The 15,023-nt window shown below is 41.3% G+C and overlaps 1 protein-coding gene across 1 annotated transcript in view; it reads left to right on the forward strand.

Annotated features, from left to right (window-relative positions):
• The window catches only part of BVES (blood vessel epicardial substance), a 37,505-nt gene that overhangs the window by 2,341 nt on the left and 20,141 nt on the right, over positions 1 to 15,023 (forward strand). Inside the window, exon 2 of the mRNA XM_018553519.1 lies at positions 13,419 to 13,643. Coding sequence (XP_018409021.1) covers positions 13,430 to 13,643 — 214 coding nt within the window. The 5' untranslated portion in view covers positions 13,419 to 13,429. The remainder of the gene's footprint in view (positions 1 to 13,418; positions 13,644 to 15,023) is intronic.

Raw genomic sequence — 15,023 nt, forward strand, 5'->3', positions numbered from 1 at the left:
GGCAGGGCGCATGACGTCATATAACACCGCACGTGTTGGGCGCCGCCATTTTGGTGTATATCTAGGTATACACCAAGATGGTGGGGCCAATATCGGCGTGTGAGGTCACCTGACGCCACGCATGCATGGCGTCATGTAACGTCATGCTCCCTGCCTCCAAGATGGTGGTACGCATTCACAGAACACGCTGGTGGCCAACATGGCCGCCGCACATTCTCAAACAAATTATTATTATGTGTCTGAATACATTTCTCGTATATTCGGACATATAGTAATTCATTCATTTACATGTAGCCCGGGGTCTGTGTTCTGTTTTTTAGTTTTAGTTTTCTAGATGCACTTACTTGAAAAAAAAGGGGTCTGCATGACATCCTGACACTTTATTTTTATAGACTCTATTGTAGTTTGACATTTATTGTTTCCCTTCTGTTGTTTTATTTGATAAGAATACTTCTATTGTGCCTACAAGTTTAATACCTTTTGAATAAAAGTTTTATTGTTATTATACTTTTTAATATGTTTCTTTGCGGCTTAACAAAATAGGAGTCTTTAAATGGTGCGGATATTGGGGAAAATGGGTGTGGCCACTAAAGGGTGTGGCCACTGAGGGGCGCTGTAAAGCTTTCTCGCACAGGGCGCCTAAAGGCCTAAGGCCGGCCCTGAGCCCAGGTTGTATGTTGTCTACGGGATGGGTCCATGACAGCCTGGGCTCAAAGCAAGTAGGTTTGATGATGCTGGCCTTCATTCACCCCAGACGACTGGTGGCAACTAGTGGCTAGGAAGAAATACTGTCAGTAACGTCTCTGGATGGATAGGGGATAAAGCAGCAAAGGCAGTTTTTTTTATTTTTACAGATCCAAGGTAGCATTAAAAAAAATCCTGGCGTTCCACTTTAAATGCAGCACATCTGCTTCCCTAAGATACAGGGCTTTGATGCATAACGGATAGAAAAAAGAGATGCCATGACCATGCATTCTCCTTTTCCATCCTTCTATGGACTGGCCTGTGGGAGGAGTAAGATGGGACCGGTACATGACTGCAGTAACATCCACAGCAAGTGATTGAGATTTTGCAGACATCATGTCTATCTAAGCCAATACACACAGCTTTGCCTTAGGGCCTGTTCACATGAGTGTGTTTTGCCGTGTTTTTGATGCGTTTTTGATGCGTTCCAGTTAAAAAAAAAAAAAATGTATGTTAGCTGCAGTGCAGTGCGTTTTTGACGCGTTTCCGGACCGTTTCCTGGCCGTACAAAATGTGACATCCAGTATTTTTCTGTCGTAACCTGAGCGGACTGCAGACGTGAGAACTGTAGCACATAAAACACATAGGGATACATTGGGATGCATATTTAGTGTAGGAGCGTACGGATCAGGTCAGCACAGAAAACGGACAACGTGTGAACAGGCCCTTAGTCTAAACAGTAGAAGACAGTAAACCTGACTATATACTGACACTGCACAGTATAAGACAATGCTCTGAACTCTAAACATCACTTTAGAGTTAACCATGAATATTGGCCCTTGAATTATTGTTCTCACTCTGGCATATGCGGAGATACCTAACATGTGTGGCACAGTTGTCGTTTTCACACTTAGGCGCTCCCAACGCATATTTGAGTTAGTATTGCGTGTTTTTAAATGTATTTTATATAACTTTATTTTTTTTTTTAAACCTAACATTATTGCTGTCACATGGGGGGCTCACAAGCCCCCTATGTAATAACATTTAAGTGGTGACAGGATTTCTTTAAGGGCCTGTTCACACGACGTCCGTTTTGTGTGCTGACCGGATCCGTACTCTGCTGCACTCAAAATGTATCCCTATGTGTTTTATGGGCTACAGTTCTCACGTCCGCAGTCCGTTCAGGTTACGACAGAAAAATACTGCATGTCACATTTTGTACGGTCAGGAAACGGTCAGGAAACGCAAACGCGTCCAAAACGCATCAAAAACGCACTGCACTGCAGCTAACAAGTAACAGCAATTTGCTGGGGATTGTCAGAGATCTTCATCCTTCATGCTGCCTGGCCAGCATTGTTTAGCTCCTGCACTTTGACCTGCAGACATGCTAGTTGTCCTGAAAATCCACATAGACATCGCTAGAACAGACAACTAATACTGGCCAGCTGTAGTGTGCACAGCCGGAGCAAATGTGATAGCTCGGGCACTTGATCTGTGGATGGGCAGCATAGAGGTAAGTATAATGCAGATTATTACTATTAATGGCCATTATTCAGGCATAATGTATTGTTGCCTGTCTGCCCTACTCCTGGAGTTCTTCTTTAAATAGCAGCTAAAACCAGGAACCACTAAGTATTTAATGGTTTACACACAAGTGCTTAATCATAGCGCAAGTGACTACACCATAATTAGATTTTGCTAGTTCAGTTGCAGGGATTCAGCACAATAGAAAAAGAAAATAATCTACTACTTGGTTTTACTTGCCCTAAGAAAACAAATGTAATTTGTACATGCTGCATTATGTTTGGGAACAGATGATACTGTTACTAAATCACTGGAAGGAATATTTCTATATTAAAACAATGTGCTTGCCTGTATTTGTATGCACACTTTAAAGGAAGCAGATGTGTAACTAACTGTATAGCTATAACCTCATACTGTTATACACTACCTGTCAAAAGTTTTAAGCTGGCCATAAACTTGGCATTTTTTCTCTTTCAGTGTTGCAGGCTGGACAAGAAAAACGCTCAGTTGTTTAGTGTAGATGGGGGAATCTTCTCTGCTGACTATTGTATTCTGACAGCTGCTACCCGTTGCTGTCTGAACACCTGTACAGTGATTGTAGCTGTTTTTGTCCAGCTCCATCAAAAAAAGAGCCACACACAGCTCAAATGTTCTGCTGACTCGGACAAGTTTAAACATTGTATGGCCAGCTTTATAGCAACCCCATTATTCTGACTCCGATCGTTGTGATAGCGAGATATATCCCTTGCTGAGACCTCTATGCCTGGCCTGTATAAGCAGATATACTCACTGCGGACAATCCTCGTCAGATAGCTGAACTCGTCAATACCGATTCATTCAAAAAAGGTGTTTATTCTTCTACATCAGGTTACAGCAGATGATAGGAACAGCAGTTGAACGGTTATAGTATTGTGCGGTCAGAAAATGATGCCTTTCCTACGTACTGTGCAGATTATATGTGTGTCCTGTTACATGTGGCTAGTAGCTGTGCCATGACACAGGAAGTACTACACACAGGAAGCAGGAAGGGGCGTACACTAGGGGAAAATACATCGTTACATGAGGAATAATCACAGAAAGCATGTTTGTTACAACAAAAGGCCACTAGATGGCAGCATAGGATAACACATGAATTTAGCTATGAGAAAATAGTTAGGCAAATCACACTATATAAATTCTAACCTATATAACAATGCTAATATTAACTGAGGCTATGCATCTCATATTCTATGCCCCTGTTGGGGCGGCACACCCATTTTCCCAGTTTTATTAAAAAGTACACAGTTTAATCTCAGTGTACTCTAAAAGTTAAGTATAGAATGCAAATAAACAATTGGAGATAACGTTGGAATCATTTTGTTTGTTTTCTGTCTGTGTTGCTGTTAGAAAGATTTCCCCTTCTTGTCCTAGGGGCAGTAACACGGGACTAAAGTGACAAAATGACAGTTGGTGAATTGCTTTGTATTGCACAGCAGCCGCTCCTGTGTAAAATGACACTTGCAGATAGTCTGCGGATGCCATTGAGTTTAATTAAAATGGATTCCTAGTTAAACCCTTATTAACCCAAACTTTTTTCAATAAATTAATCCAAATCAAACAAATATACATTGCCCAGAAAAGTATTTCTTTAAAGCAGAAGTATTGGGAGAATAAAAAATACTCTTCTTAATACTTAGAGCCGGTTTGTGAAACTGCATCTGTCACATTCTGGCTCTATATATTGAGAACTGAGTGATCGCAAACTGCTGATCGTCCAAACACGGACAGCCGCGCGGATGTGCAGCTCGGGTGAGCGTACGACAGCATGTGGCCCCGTCCTCCCATAGGGAAGAACAGACTGCTGCATACAATCACAGGCAGCACCTGTCCTTCCTTGGGGCGGCCAGATACGGGCGTGCACTCCGCACGGATCTGTAAGGCCCCAGATATGGCAGATTGTCTACATCTGCCATATCAAATTCAGATTTAATGTTGGACCCAACTAAGATGACTAAATCCCATTTTACCAGGGCTGGACAAACCCCAGGAGCCAAGTAGCCAATGCTCTTTGAAAATATGACAACTGGCGCCTAACTTTTGAGGTTTTCTCTAGTTGTTGTTAATGAAGCTGCCTCCTAAAAAATCCTGCTGCTGGCTCCTGGGTTCCATATCAATCTGTCTACTTTTGCATTATACATGCAGCACATTACTCACATTATATCTATTCAGGGCCACACAATGACTTAATTCCAGAAAAAAGATTGTCATCTTGGAATTTAACATTACAGTAAAAATTTTAATTTTCCATATTTAATCCCGGAATACAACATATCCTAGAATATTGCACTGCAAAATTATATAAGGAAGTGTAATTTATCAACTAGATAACCGCTGGAGGTGCATTTGTTTGATTTTTTTCGTTATCCTTACATCACTGACGGCCGCAAAGAAGCAGTGAAAAAACTAGAGCTGCAGCTAACGATTATTTTCAAAATCGATTAGTTAGCCGAGTTCGATTAAGTTAATTAAGTTTGATTAATCGGTTAATCGGATAAAATAAAATACGTTTAAAAAAATGGCTCCAGTGATGGAACCTAGTTTGTATTGAGATTGTAGTCCATCACTACAACAGGAGCAAGCTTGGAGCGGTGGAAGTAAAAAAGAAAAAAAAAAGTGGTGTGCAATATAGTGAAATGAAAAGTGTAAAATTATACAGCAATGAATGCAGAATGGCACCGGCTATAGAGGACTACAAAACCCAGCAATAGTTCATTATACCGCACAATGCAGAATACTACCAGCTATAGAGGAATACAACAAATCCCAGCAATAGTACATAATAGCTGGCGGTATTCTAGTCCTGGTATACTATTGCTGGGTTTTCTAGTCCTCTATAGCTAGTGGTATTCGGCATTGCACCACTGTATAATGTAGTATTGCTGGGATTTGTAGTCCTCTATAGCTGGTGGTATTCCGCATTGCACCACTGTATAATTTATTATTGCTGGAATTTGTAGTCCTCTATACAGTGCAATGCAGAATACCACCAGCTATATAGAAATACAACAAATCCCAGCAATACATTATACATACAGTGTATGATGTATTGCTGGGATTTGTATTCCTCTCTATAATATACAGCACAATGTACCATCAGCTAAAGAGGAATACAAATCCCAGCAATACATTATAGAGCACCATGTGGGGGAAAGTGCAGGCTTACCTGAGCAGTCTTCCAGCAACTTGCTTCTGAGATCGGGCCTGTCTATCGGCGGCTGTCATCCCCTCAACCCTGCTCCTCCTTACTTCTCCATGCGTCCCTGTGCCGATCATGGATGAGGGGGGGCGGTGAGGAGGTGCGGCGTGTGGATCATGGATGCGGGCGGGCGGGTCTGGCAGCGGCAAGCGTGAGGTGGGGAGGAGGTGCGGCACGCCGCGTGCGTGGAGCTGTGAACAGGGCCAACTAATTGGAAGCCGATTAATCGATGATTGAAAAAGTTGACAACTTTTTCTATCATCGATTATAATCAATTATGTCGATTAGTTGTTGCAGCTCTAGAAAAAACTGTTTGTACATACCTAGTCTACATACTGATGGCTAACCGGCTACCTATTGTTTTTAGTGAATTTTTTATTTGTTGGAAAGTTAAGACAGGGTGGACAAATGAATATGGAATTCAGGAACCAGTCTTCTAATTCAGGACTCTGCTCCATTGACAACAACTAGAGAAAACCTTAAATGTTAGGTGTCAGCTGTCATTTCTAAGAACCACAGGTATATACCCGGCTTTCGTTTGGCTTTGTCCCTGCAGGTTTAACCCGCACTCTCCCATTGTCTTTATCTGTCTTTCTCACTGAACATATTATTATAGATGCACTGACCCAGATATTGTGTCTGAATAATAGGTAAACGGGTCAGTTTGTTCAGAGCCTTTAACCTTCAGGTTTAGATACGTTTTTTTTCCCTCAAGTGGACCAAGGATCAGATATCGTTTTCATTTTATGTGCATGCATGTGAAGTAATGTGTAAATGAAAGGCTGGCCATGTGATTGTCCATGGGGCTTAATGAGAAAAAATGTTGATTCCCCTATCCATACTTAACAACATGGATGGTGTAATCCACCCACCGGGCTATGGTTTTCAGATAGAGGCATGTGTGCTACTGTCAGAATGCCAGTAAGCTGCAGTGATTGTTCAGTTATTCTCACAGCGTAAAATATATGAAAGTAACAAATATAATGTAGGGAGTAACTGATCAGTGGGTTACACAGGAATTTCTTCACAATTGTAATTGTCCAATAGAGTGGAAAAGTGGGGAGTGCAGAGGAAGGAGGAAGAGAAATCACTACTGGAGGCAGAATCCCCCAATGCAAAACCAAACGCTGACTAAAGCTTTATCCTCAACTAACAGTAAAACTGTGCTGAGAAAACCAAACTTTAACAGGGCTGTTATATTAATGAGGATATAAATAAAATGAATGAACCCTTACATGATATCAATGTAAATTAATATATTTTTGGGTTTTTAGGAACGTCAGGGTGATTGGTGGACCTTATCAATTTGCTGTGGAATTATTTTCTACTTGGCTGTACGTGCAAGCTGCTAAGGGAGTAAAGTATCAAGCTGTAACCTTAAGTTCCTACTTGACGGCGGTAAGTAGACAGATATGTTGTTAACAGCACTGATCCAGTCAATAGACGTTGAGATAAAATATAAATAGTTATTCCTAGAAAAGGGCCATAGTATGTGAATATTGGACACTGCTCCACCCAACTAATCATAATTTTTGTTAATGTATTTTGGTTGAAAGGCTATGTCCAAATTAAGGTCAAGACAAAATTAAAAAGTGGTAGAGCTGCTAATAGCAATCATTCAAAATAATTCAAATGTTTCTTTGTACGGTCACCAATTAAACCTGATTACTTCCTGTTGGCAAAAAGTCTGTAATTTTTCCTGCAATTTTAATCAGTCTATATATCAGTGCTCTCATCTTTAGATGTAAGTTGTGGCATCCAGGAAAGGTCTATGTTACCAAGGAAATTCAGGTAAACTGAGGAGAATATGATAGCACTGTAAAGTTTCCAAACATGCCCCACTAGTGCCTTATTCCTATAAGATGCTGAAGTACAACGTCCACTAAGATCAAGGAGGTACCCTGTGGGTGCAGACCCATTGCAGGTAATTTAAATTGATGCTGCCACTGCTGACATTTCTAGAAGGTGGAGTGAGTCATTGATGTGGTGCGTCATGCACAATGGGACTCTAGGCTTCACTGGTTGCATGCTTGTTCTGAATCCATGACTTACTAAATAATAATACAATGTTTAAGATAATAACCTTTTAGATTGTAAGCCATCACGGGCAGGGCCCTCCTTACCATCTTGACTTGATTTGTATTGTAACTGTAATGTCTTCCCTATATTGTAAAGCGCTGCGCAAACTGTTGGCGCTTTATAAATCCTGTATAATAATAATAATAACCCCAGAGCCATGGCAGCTCCCATATCCCTATCGTCACATGTTCAAAGTAACAGCATGTCAGGGAAGAGTTACTAAGAATAGACCCTGAAGGGGTGTTCTCACAGAATGTGAAGAAGCCAGCCCTTATCTATGCTTTGTTTATCTCACTGGCAGCTGAAGAATCCTGGGAGAGTGTCCAGGACATGCTCTTATCAATCAATACTTACAGTAAGGTCTCCTCTAGCAAGGTGTCAAGCGTAAAAATAACTTTACAATGCAAATCACAGCCAGATGTTGCAGAAAGCATTGCTTTTTTTTAATATCACTTTTCCTTTCGTTATACTTACAACTGTATATGTGAGAAATTATTCTCACAACTTTTATGGCATGAAGGAATAACAGCAAAACCATACAAATTAAGTTTTCCAGGAAGCTTTTAAAAAAAAGTATAGTACATGCCGAGATCAGTGTCTTTTTATAAAGACATTCTGTCGCTCTGCCCAGGTAAGGTGACAGAATTTCTTGAAAGCCCAATACTGTCATACTATACTCACCTTTGCCATTCTGTCAGAGCCCTTGTGAAATACTCTTTTGCTTTTGGGTATGGGGAATATGGGTCGTTCCAGAATGCGGTGCTCATGCCTGAGCAGCTAATCCCTAGCCAAAAACACTGTCACCTAACAAGAAGTTAGCCCTATGTAAACTCTGATATGGAGCTTACAAAGGGTTTGACTCCTGGCTCCAGTGGATGAGCAGGGCTGCATGGTGAAGTATGGCCTTGTGTACATGGGTGTTGTTGGCCTGTTTGTCGTATTTGCAATGCGGATGTAATGTGGATAACAGTTCTGTGCATGACCTGCTATGCATTCATTATCTCTGACCACAGCATGTCCTACTGGAGGTTTATTTGAATTGCCGACAGAGCAGGTCAAAAGCAGCCTTGCATGCATTTGAGCTCCATTGCATTAATTTCCAAAAACCTGCTTTTGACGGCAATGCCTGTTTACACAAGTCTCATTAAAAGGTTGTCAGGTAGGCTTTTAAAGAGACTCTGTCACGGTGCCCTGATTGGGCACCCAAGGAGCTCCAACTCCTGGCACTCTCTAGCATGTATATTTTGGCAAGACCCCATACTGGAGAGGCTGAACCCACCCCTTGTTCCTACTGGCCAACCACTGGGTGGAAGAGAGGTACAAGAGGGGGCAGAGTCAGGTTCTTGAAAGCTGTGTACCAGAGATTCGGGGATTAAGGTGCATTCAGTAGGCAATCTAAATTGACATGCAGACACTTGAAGGTACTTCCTATAGTGGTGTCCAGGCATTGTCACAGCTTTAAGCCCCCATTTACACATGTGCATGTGTGGCAGCACCCGTGTGTGTATGTGAACACCTGTAAATCGGCTATCAACTGCCCTTTGAAAAGCAATACACTGCAAATTGCTTTTCAGAGAGCGGTAAAGTCTGCCCCCTTGTGAGCTTTGTCGTACTGTGAAGCATTGTGGCAGTGGCAATGTGTAGAGTACTCAGCAGCTGCCATGGCACATTTAGGGAGTGGTAAAACATGCCTCAACCGCCTGTTTTTAGCACCCTTCCACAGCCTCCTCTGTGTATATAGCCTATGCAGGTTTCTGAAGCTGAAATTAGCCCAAGAGTACAGGGAATGCCTGTCATCTTCGTGTAACAGATGCAAAATAAAAATGTGCAATGTGTTAAACAAAATTACATCACAGCCATTAATGATCACTTTAACAAGCTGCTACAGTCATCATCCAAGAAGCAGCCAAAAACAGGTCAAAATCTGGCTGCCAGTCTGACATCTCGTCCCTGCTGAAACCCACAGAGCAGACTGCGTTGTAGGTTATGCCATGTATGGTGGAAGCATGGAGGATTCCACTGCTCCTTTGTGCCTGTGCCACTCACACTTCCTGTCTAATCAGAATGCTTGCTCTGGGTCCGTGACTCAAAGTGTTAAAGCCAGAGACAGCCAGACAACCAGTGTTTTCAAAAGGAGGTAATCAATGGCAGCCCCCACTTTTGAGTTTATGGGTTGCCTTGAATCTGGAAGTAGAAATAGAAGGGAGCCTTTGAAAGTATTGGCATAGGTTAATACAAATATTGACATTAAACGTATCACATTCGCTTGCATATCTGGGGGGAAAATGTAAAAAATATTATAGATTTCTTTTAAAGTGCTCTCTGAAATGCACAGCTGCTCAGAATCAATTTCAAATGTGCTGTCACTTGATATATTACAAGTGAAAAGGGCTTGTTTATCACATCATAGCTGAGATTTTGGCTGTAATATAATCATCTTGCTTTGCAGACAGGTATACACAACCTCTAGGTAAAATGCCTCAGCAGTCACAAGTACCACTTCACTTAGATGCTATTACTTTGGAAAAATAGATATATTTATGTGCTTATCAAGAAATTAATGTAAAATGTCTCAACGGAGGGACTTCATTCAGTGCATCTGTTTTCATTGCAAGTAATGTTTGGCAGCTGTTAACATGGTATGTTCTCCAAGCACTCAAAATCCAATTTATGCAGCCTCATTTTCAGGTAATGCATCTCCTTCCTTTAAAGTACGCCTGTCAGTATAATGAAAGACTAGGGGGTTATGCACAAAGGAGCCGAAGTATACAGCCGTAGCTTCGGCTCGCTTCGGCCGTCTGAGCCCTTCGGTTCAGTCAAATCGAAGGTCTGCTGTAGGGGCTATTCACAATAGCCCGTACAGCAGCTGAAGGCAGCTGAGCGGTTCAGCCGAGCCAAATGCATAACTTTCGGCTTGGATGACAGGAGCGACCCTGGAAAAGCACCCTCCCAGTCAGGGCCGTCTTTAATACTGATTGGGCCCTGGGCAAACATTTTCTTGGGCCCCCCACTCCTACTCACCCGACCCACTAACCAAGCCCCCACACAAAACACCCGTGCAATTTCGACCATGCATACGCCTATACGACAGGGGTGGAGCAACACTCTGCAATACCGGTCGCACAGTAAACAGAAGAGTGGCGCGGGTGTATCTTTTCGCGGGCTCAAGGGCGGGTGCAAGGATTATTGTGTACACAGGTGAAGGTGCTTTACCCAGTGCCGAGGGTATGTGTCCTGGTATGGAGGGGGAGGGCGCTCACTCGTCCCCCCACTTTCCTGCTCTGCCAGGCCTGTGCTCGGATCAAGGGTCTGGTATGGAATTTTAGGGAGGACCCCACGCCTTTTCCCCCCATTTTTGGGGTTGGGGGTTCCTCCTTAAAATACATACCAGATCCTTAAGGGCCTTGTATGACTTTATGGGGGAACCCCACATACTTTTTTTATTTTTTTATTTCAACTTTGGAGTCCCTCCTAAAATTCATACCAGACCTGAAGGGTCTGGTATGACATTTGCGGGGAAGCCCACACTTTATTTTCTTTTTTTAAATGGTGTCCCACCTAACTCTCCTACCAGACCTAAAGGGTCTGGTATGGTTTGGGAGGGGGACCCCACGCTGTTTTTTTTTTCTCTTAAATTTTTTTTTCTTAACTTTTTTTAGTTTTTCTTTTTCTTTTTTTTACATATTTTGAAATAATTTTTAAACATTTTTTTTCATTTGTTTGCGTTTGTTTTCTGCGTTCGGCTCACTTCACTTCGGCTGAGTTATTCACTCGGCTGCCTTTGGCAGCTGAGTGAAAAACCCCATAATCTTCTGGCCCTTTTACTTGTTTTCTCCAGCACTCCCAGAGCCCTGAAGGGAACTGATTTAATTGACCCTTCCTGATTCTCCTAAAGCCTGGATCACCTCACCTGCCTTATTTCTATTGGCCAGTACAACCATCCATCATAGTGATGGGCCAGAATGAAGGGCTGAAAGTGGTTCTCACTATTAGGAATAGTGATATTTGTGTATGAAAACTGTCACGGATGTCATGCAGAAATTGCCATCTGGTCCTCTGGAAGTTGGTGAAATGCTGAAAACATCGTCCAATCAATGTTTCCCCCTAGACAAGCCTAAAGGTGCCCGTGTGTGTTTTGCATGCTCCTCTTTATATCTTAAATATAAAGGCTTAGCCAAGCATCTGGGTTTTGCAGCAAGTTGGCTTGAAAGACATCTAAAGAGGGTAAAATTGTGCCTGTACGTCTGACTGTGTTCTGATGCCTACGGGCAGTTTCAACTTTTTAGAAGATGTAATGGCTAAATAAAATAAACCATGTCTTGTATGAAAATGCTGCATTTTTTGACTCAGTCATTAAATATATAGTGGTAATTTTGTTGTATGAACATGCAGGACCTGTCCTACAACATTTCATTTACATCAGTGCCATAGTACCCCTCCTCTAAAGGTAGACTCCTTGCACAAATGAAATGTTGCCCCCTGTTTCATTAAAGAACAACTCCAGACAGAATAAAAACTAACCCTTGCAGTGAGTCTACCCCAGCACTGCAAGAGTTTACTGGTTGTTTTGGTGTAGGGTCTAATATAAAAAAAATTGTACTCACCTGATCCTTGGTCCCACCTGGCTGCTAGACCGGTGCCCACAGCCTCTTCTCCCCTTGTTTCTGGCAGTCTAATGATCTATGACTCATCACGTCTAATACAGAGTATTATTTACTCGCCTGTACAGTGTATTAGACGTAAGGACGCCGAGCGACCTCCACTGTTAGAGCGCAGGGAGAGAGAGAGAGGTAAGTGGTCTCTGCCGCAGAATTGAGGCTCAGGTGAGTATATCTTCTTTATTCCGTCGCCCCACCTCAAGAATTAATTTTTATTCTGCCCAGAGTTCTTCTTTAAGGTATTGGTGCCCTGTATGATGCACTGCCCCTTCCTGCTAATGGCTGCCCATCTTCTCATTTGTGTAATGGCTACTGCAAAAAAGACGCATGTGCAACTTTACACACGGAGAGAAAGTGTAAACAGATGAGAATATTGACAGCTTATAACTGAGCTAGAATATTGCATATGTGCATGCCACAATCACATCTAACAGTAGGATTGCCAATCCATCAGTCCTGGCTACTACATTTTTCTAAACATAGCTGCCCAACTAAAGTTTTCCTTCCTATCATGTTGTTAACAAAAACGGTAATGGTCCTCAGCCATTCCACACATTGTGCTACCTTTCTGAGTTTGTCATGGAGCCAATAGATAATTGAACTGAAATGGTGTGAAAGAATGTGGGCATCCACCCAAAGATTGACAGAGCAAGGCTAAAGAACTGCTTGTAAAGGCTGCAACATATCCTACTTAGGTGATGTATGGGTTGCTACCAAAGCATGGACAGCAGGAGTATTTTACACAGCCCGGTATTTCATTCACGCGTAATTGCATGAAGCAGGACCTTATGTGATCTATATGAAAAGAAAATCTGTTGACAATTCATTTAAAGTCCAAATTAACTTTTAGTTCAAATTCGCTAAATATATTCCAGGTACATCAAATAAAAGGTGTTTAAGGTCTTTGTTATTTTTCTTAAGAAAGCAGATACTGCCTGAGTAAAAAACGTTTTCCCACTGCCATCATTTTGAATGGCACTCTAAAACACTAAGGCAACATACGGTAGCTTACTACTGTTTGTTGCATTCCTAGAACATTCCTGTGTGCTGCTTAACACAAGTGTAATCCTAGGAGTAAACATCAGAGCAGGCCACAACTATCCTACTCAGGCAAGTAAGCAGCTACCTAGGGGGGTTGTTAGTTTAGGTCCGAAGGGCTATGGAACGGTGGGTATCTTTTCTAAAGCTGGTGTGCCTTTCATAATCCTATCCTTGTTTTTTTTTTACTAGATCCTTAGGATTTCTAAAGATGACTACTGAAAGTATATTAACTGTTGTGCTACCAGTAAATGCTACAGGCACCCTCCTGAACATGACTTTGGAGGAGGAGGAGGTGTGTGACAACTGGAGAGAGATCCACCACTTGGTTTTCCACATGGCAAATATGTGCTTTGCTTTAGGACTGGTAATTCCAACTACTCTGAACCTGCATATGATATTCCTTCGCGCTTTGCTATGCCTGGGTAAGTGCTACAGCTCTAAAGATGTTTTTTTATTGTATTATGCCTTTTGTGGTAGTAAGCTGCTGTTTATGGTGAGTAGAGCTTTTCATTTGGAAGAACATAAAAACCTAAAATAAAATTGTGCTCTAAAAACGAGGTCCAAAAATAACTTATGAGAGATATTTTATTGAGTTGAAATTTGCTGTATTGCAAAGAGCATTATATTGATTCTGGGTATGGCCCTTTTCTTGCTGATAAGAGGCTCAGTGCAGTGTAGCTCAGAGGGATTACTGGACAGGTTCTGTATGTATTAAAGCAGTTTTTGCAATCAGAAATGTCTTCATTTTTAAAAGATATTGTCAAAGTTTAACTATATGTTTTAAGGCAAAGTACAGTGCATATTTGCAGTTATTATTGTACTGCTTACATTAAAATATTCTTTAAATATGATTTTTAAATTTGTACAGCTTTTTCCTGTTTTTGTTGTGTTAAATATAAAAATTTGTAGATTAGCCATCAGTGGAAGCTCTCAGGGTCGCAATGCAATTATTCTCTCAACAGCTGTAGGTGCCTTGATAGAGGATTCCCAGACTTATAGACTTGCATTGTGAGCAGAATTAAAGCACAAACACTGTTTAGTACTGCAAAATAGAGCAAACCCTGCATATGTAATATGCGAATATGGTTGCCCTCAAAAACATTCTATTATTTTTTTTTTTCTTTTTTTTTTTCAAGTTGCATAGTTTTTGAATATTTAATAACTTTAAATCTTTCTAGGTCAACATTATATCCACATCCATTAAATAAAAAATTGTCAGAAGCAATTTTGTATTGTTTAAATTACAAGAAAATTTACTGTGCACAAAAATTATACAAAAATAGTTTTTTCCCCATTGTATTATCTCTCCATTTACCATAAATTGTCCATTTGTCTGTACAGGTAGTCCTGATTTTTGTGTATAGGGTTCCGCTTCCCTGTACAAGACATTTGCTTTCACTTTGCAGGAGAGGATTATATAAATAGTCTTATCTTACAGTATGAACTGCAGAACTGCAGGTTAGCCGACTCCATTTCAGAACAAGCGTGTTGCCCTGCAAACTGTCAAATTACTTTAGAAAAATACTTTTTGAAGGATGTCTCCAGATCTTTGACAATAAGCTGCTAGGCGACAAACAAAAATGACATTCTTAGGGCAGCATTACACATAGCCAACCCTCAGCACCCTACTGTCACAGCCGAGAACACCATTTTATTGCTCATTTGGTGGCCATTTTGTGGTGATGCTGTCCTCACACCGACAGATTTGTGCTGCAATTTACAGACAAAGCAATGATAGTTTTTAATGAATCTTAGCAGATAATGGGAAAAGGCACGCAAGTCATTAAAGTACATTTTTTTTT

The sequence above is a fragment of the Nanorana parkeri genome, unplaced genomic scaffold (assembly GCF_000935625.1).
Source record: "Nanorana parkeri isolate BGI_ZX_2015 unplaced genomic scaffold, ASM93562v1 scaffold123, whole genome shotgun sequence".
In the NCBI taxonomy this organism is placed as follows: domain Eukaryota; kingdom Metazoa; phylum Chordata; class Amphibia; order Anura; family Dicroglossidae; genus Nanorana; species Nanorana parkeri.